The following is a 5779-nucleotide window of genomic DNA, read 5'->3' on the forward strand; positions in this document are numbered from 1 at the left end:
GGACCGCGCCAAAAGCAGAGACCGCTTCCTGTCTCGCAATGGATGATGGGAAACCTAATCTCTTTCTTCCCCTTCTATCAAGATTAAACATCTATCATTTTATTTGATGAATTCAAGTCGTTTCATTCTATTTGTTTGTATTTTCATAAATGTTATACATTTCATACGTTTGAAATTTTTGAATAATATGTAATGTAATGTATTTATAGTTACGTTTCAATTAACTTTTGGTAATGCACTTAATGTTTTTTTAATATAAACCTACAAGATTCAACATAGAAATATGCTGATGACTACAAGTGATTATAAGTAATTTTCATTAATTGAACAATAAAAAAAGCTAAAAATCTATTTCTCTTTAATAAACCAACCAATATTTGGCCAGAATATGCTAACACATTCCTAATTTTTCAATATGTATTGGTATGGTATGAAAATCGTACTGATAAGTGTCCAGATTGTAAGAAACTTAAATTCAACTTCTATATTTCTGATCTAAATTTTTTGTATTTTTATTGAGTAAGCATTTGACATTACAATGAGCATGCAGTCATAATACAGGACATTTGTGACGATGAGACAGTGACTCGAGCTAGTGACTTATACACTCGTGTTGTGTATATTAGTGTTGTTGAGGATGAGTGTGTTCTGTACCAGACTGATACTAGTGAAGCCACATTGTCACGGTTCTGTTAGTTGGGTCCATGTGTGTAACACACTGCCATAGACAGACTGGCTTTTTTTTTTTTTAAACGTTCAGGTGATGCAGAGACAGAGAGAAAGAAGTGAATTAAAACCATAAAGAAAACCAGGCTGTGTAATGTTCATGTTAATAAAGACAAAGAGATGACAAATAGTGACAGCAGATAGCCACAGCCAGCAAAGGTTACATTCAAATGACACAATAACGTAATCATGTAGTTTTACATGACATCAGTGTTGTTGTTTCGCTAAATTCGTACCTGTGCCGCCGGATGACACCATACATCAGCACAGGCAGCTTCAGATCTCATCACGGGCTGAGGTGAGAGAAAAAAAGGGTATGTCTGATTAAGTGTGTAAGTGTCAGTTATAACTGAATCACTGTATTAACAATAACATATTGCTTTTCACAGTTTTCGAAAAGGATTTTTTTAATTTTTGTGTGGAACATCTTTGTTGTTCCATAATAATATCTATGAGGTGCAAAGTAATATTTAAACATAGTCAGCAAGGATAATGGTGACCTCTCATTGAACTGCACTTCATATGTGTAAAAAAATGTAATTTAGAAGAAATTGCAATTTTGCTGAAAATCATGAGTGGAAAAATAACATTATTACTTTTCAATGTGCTATAACACATTTTGGATAGTGACATTCAAACGTTGAGTGGTAACGCAGTACCCCCTCCAGCCCGCTGACATCGCTGTGGCATTAGAGCGCACAGAAACCCTTTCCGGGTTTCTTGTCTTCTTTCCGCTTATTACACCTCTACGCGAAACATACATTCCTTCCGGTTTGACCGCCATTGACGACAGCAGGTCAGAATTTAGTGCTTACTTCTATCAACTATAAGCTGCCTTAAATCTTTGCCATCCCTTACTTATAGCACAATAAAGTTAAATTACGGTGAAGTATTTGACAACGCTCATCGTTTGTGTTAACTATCGCCGCGCTAGGTGATGCATTGAGTGTAGATTTTACGCTGTATCGCTGACTGGCTTTAGGTAATACCGCGCACCATTGTGGCTGAACAGGAGCTGGAATCCTTAAATGGTGGCGTTGTAACTAAACCACAAATGAAGCAATAGCCACCAGCGAGTGGCACATGTAGTTAAAGTAAGAGCCTTTTAAGCGAAGTAAGAGTCTTTTAAGCGACGGAGGCCATACTCTGCAGGTTCGGCCCGTTTGTCGGAGCATCTATTTGAATCACATTCAGCGAACCTCTAACCACCCTTTTCCCAACCAACACGTGTCTAAACAAGAGTTGCATTTCCGGCGGCTTATCTTAGCTGAGATGCAGCTAGATGTGTCGATGTTAGCCACACTGATGCCTCGTGCATTCTTTCTCTACAGCGAATTTAATCAAAACATAACTTGACTTTTCGTTATTGCTCCCAGAACGACGTCACATGTCTCAGTCTACCCTGGGCACACAGTGTATTTCTATCACGCAGTCTCGCAACGGTTCTATATACACGTGAAGTCTTTGTTTTAAATCTTTGTATGAGTCTTGCAAAATGCATAACTTTTGCATTACATTTTTTGGGAGTTTCACAGTAATGAAAGATGAGAGATAAAAAAAAATTAAATTATCCCGACGAACATTACTGCAACAGTTACAGTACAGTGAAGATGACTTGGTAGAAGACAGTCATTATTCCATCTTACTATGAGTATCATAACTGCATGTGGTTGTGATTTTACAGATGGGAATACCCCAGAGAAATCCCTAATGGATGACTTGACATGTTGGTGTCTGGTCTAAACTGTTATTGAGTGTGATGTCTCTTGTCTTGTGTCTTGTGTAGACATGGCTATCCGCTACCCTATGGCAGTAGGCCTGAACAAAGGCCACCCGGTGACCAAGAATGTCACGGCTCCCAAACACAGCCGCAGACGAGGGGTGAGTACATGTAGAATTGCTAACTGGAGTAAATATGGTGTAGAACGTGCCTGAGGAATACTGTTTTGCTTAAGTTTTGCAACCACGGTTTATTGGTATTCACTTTCCCTTTTACATGTAATGAGCCCAAACTCATGATTGTAATCTAGCCCTGCATCGTTCACATTTACCACCATTTAGATGGTCTGCACCTTAAATAATTGAATGTAATGAATGACATGTCTGCAGGTGAGATGAAGTAATGTGGAAATGAAATATAACCCGTTTATCAAGTAACATACTTTTCTAAAACCTGTGTCAATGTGTCTCCCTGCAGCGTCTGACCAAACACAGCAAGTTTGTGCGGGACATGATTCGCGAAGTTTGTGGTTTTGCTCCTTATGAGAGACGCGCCATGGAGCTGTTGAAGGTGTCCAAAGACAAGAGAGCCCTCAAGTTCATCAAGAAGAGGGTATGTTATCAAATGTGAATGTTCTGCCCTGTTGTGATCAGAACGCTTTCTGAGTACATGGGTATGACGTGGCTCTGGCTTTGTGTTCAGGAGCGTGTACTTAGATAAGATGAGTTTGTTTTCCCGAGGGAAATTACTGTGCAACAGTTACAGTGCAGAAGGAAAACGAGAACCAGAAATCACCCAAACTAGTGAGATAAAGAAACGTGCAAGAATGCAATGCCTTGTTTGCTTAAGCTGGCTTGACAAAATCAAAACCCTGCAATCGGCCTTAATCGGCATCATGGTGCTGCCATCCACTCACCTAACGCTGGCTTTCTAAATGAGGCAACGCATGCATTTGTGTGTGTGTGTGTGTGTGTGTGTGTACACTGAGACAATCACATCAAATGCACTTAATTTAAAGCTGGGTTTGATTCATCTTCAGTGTCATTACAGTATCTTGTTGATTGCATATCTCCTGTAATCAATACCTTAGGTAGAAGGAGCGTCTGCCTGGCCTCCACCATGAGTCTGTAAAGTATGTTTGTGGCGGACACAGAAAGACCCCTAAAGATAAATCAGCAGCTTTCCGCACAAAAGATGTGATTGGTCCAGAGGTGGTGCTTACTAAGCTGGCTTGGTATTTCAGGCCTCACATCATGATCCAGTGTGTAGAGTTTGGAACATGCCACAGCAGCTCTGTGTTTTAAATCACCCTTAACTGGCCATTAAACACTGACTAACCCAAGCAGAAAGTTTGCGGTTAATTAATTACCAGATGAAATTTGCCTATGGAGTAGTAACCCAACTTCTGAGGTCCAATCACAACGCAGACATGACAGTGCATGTGCAGAATGCTCCGTGGAAACGCCATTCCCATACTGGGATCCCACTGAGCAGGACCTTTAAAAGGTGCAGCACTGTACTTGCCTTCATGCTGTATTGGTTTGTTGGTGCTCTTGATCTTTGTAAGATATTGTATAATATCTCAGGTCCATGCTACAAAGTCATGCTTTGGCGTACCTCAGCATGCATTATGAAATCACAAAACATAGCAGTTGAACGAATGAATGAATATCTGGATGAGCTCACTCAGCAGAGTCAGACGTGATGGTTCCTATACACTGACAGCAAACCTGATAATGTCCCTCACCAAGCACACCGTCTCTTTACTGTGGGACTTGATTTAAATTTCCACTTAGGTCGTTTGAAATTCAATTTTAATTTTCAAATTTATGTGTGAAAGTCGGAGTGAACTGATCCGATCGACTCGAACATGAGTGCCAGATTTGTAATTTTAATGAAACGCTCAGGTGCTGATTCTGATCCCATTAGCTATGCCACTTGAGTCGTTATTGTTTGCAGTTTTGTGTTGGAGCTTGCAAATCACATCTACTCCAAGTGATTTACATGCTTGGCCCACATTTGCTATTAAACCCACAAGCCTGCAGTCATATTATTGTAATGTGCCTGTAGTGACAGATCTAGCTGCTGTTCTGAAGGATACAGTGAACCTCTGCAAATCCTGAAGTCAAGTCTAATTTTGCCCCCGTTTTCTCCTTAGATTGGCACCCACATCCGCGCCAAGAGGAAGAGAGAGGAGCTGAGCAACGTGCTGGCTGCCATGAGGAAGGCTGCTGCCAAGAAGGACTAATGTGTCAATAAAAGCTTCTGATCTCCATCATTCTGTGTTGGTGTCTTTCACTGCAGCTCCATCGGGTGTGCTTAGGGTCGAAGAGGTCTCAATGTTGTGTTGGTTTTTTTGCATTGGAAAAATCTATCTGGAATCTGGAAAAGTTCTATAAAAAGATGTGAAAACATAAATTTGCTGATTGATCTTAATTTACACAATTTTACCTTAACACAACATGCGTTAAGATACGGCCTATGGATGTATATTATGGCATTAGCCATCCAGGTCAACTCGTCGGTGCTCAACATTCTGACTTGTCTTCAAAGACGGTGCACATAGAGTGAACCCCCTACAACAGGGGTGTCAAACTATGGCCAGTGGGCCAAATTCTGCCCAGCTGACATTGAAGCCCAGAAATGTATGGTTTTTTAAACCATTCCCCCCCTTCAGACCGATCAGCTGTTTATATTGTTTTATATTGTCTCCCCTTGAATATGGAGTCTGGCCTGCAACTTAGTCCGTTTTGGTTTTGGCCCACTGTATGTTTGAGTTTGACACCCCTGCCCTACAAAGTACTTTTGAAAGTGTAAACTTGATTAATGCTATGGTCTGATTGTAATGAAGAGTGAGGTGAGCTGACTACAGTGCTCAAAACAATGAAGGAAACACTTCATCACAGAATAATGCCCTATTTAGTTAAACGTCAGGGAAATCAATCTGTTCATTTTAGATGCTGGAGACAGCTGCAAGACAACACGAGATGCACACAAGAGAATGATTTAGCATGTGTTTGCCACAGACAGTTGCTCTCTCCTGAGCAGGTTCACACTGAGCACATGTGACAGGTGTGAAAGAGTCTGCAGATGCCGCGGTGAAGGGTGCTGCCTGTGATGATCTGGAGATGCACACACTTGGAGGGTCGCTCAGTCCTCCATGTCATAGCCAATGGTACCCTGGAGGAAATCCTGCCTGACCTTTTGCTGGCCCTGGGTTCCGCCTGGTCCCGCATAAAGCCTGGCCTCATGTGGCCAGAGTGTGTAGGCAGTTTCTGGATGATGAAGGCACTGATGCCATTGACTGGCCCTGATGTTCCCCTGACCTAAATC

General features: G+C 41.3%; 1 protein-coding gene across 1 annotated transcript; it reads left to right on the plus strand.

Moving 5' to 3' along the window:
• The first annotated feature begins 1440 nt into the window (after positions 1 to 1440).
• rpl36 (ribosomal protein L36) lies at positions 1441 to 4724 on the plus strand. Its single transcript, XM_076141631.1, has 4 exons — positions 1441 to 1522; positions 2513 to 2607; positions 2924 to 3058; positions 4605 to 4724. The coding sequence occupies exons 2-4, from the start codon at positions 2515 to 2517 to the stop codon at positions 4692 to 4694; spliced, it is 318 nt and encodes a 105-aa protein (XP_075997746.1). The 5' UTR covers positions 1441 to 1522; positions 2513 to 2514; the 3' UTR covers positions 4695 to 4724.
• Positions 4725 to 5779: the final 1055 nt, after the last annotated feature.

Source organism: Genypterus blacodes, unplaced genomic scaffold, assembly GCF_046128005.1.
Source record: "Genypterus blacodes isolate CSIRO-AG114 ecotype Tasmania unplaced genomic scaffold, CSIRO-AGI_Gbla_v1 ptg000019l_1, whole genome shotgun sequence".
Lineage (NCBI taxonomy): Eukaryota > Metazoa > Chordata > Actinopteri > Ophidiiformes > Ophidiidae > Genypterus > Genypterus blacodes.

Bases quoted from the DNA above. Each gene is read 5' to 3' on its own strand.
- rpl36 (XM_076141631.1), top strand. From the start codon at position 2,515: ATGGCTATCCGCTACCCTATGGCAGTAGGCCTGAACAAAGGCCACCCG. The intron at 2,608-2,923 runs GTGAGTACATGT...GTCTCCCTGCAG, and splicing joins AACACAGCCGCAGACGAGGG to CGTCTGACCAAACACAGCAA. The intron at 3,059-4,604 runs GTATGTTATCAA...TTTTCTCCTTAG, and splicing joins TCAAGTTCATCAAGAAGAGG to ATTGGCACCCACATCCGCGC.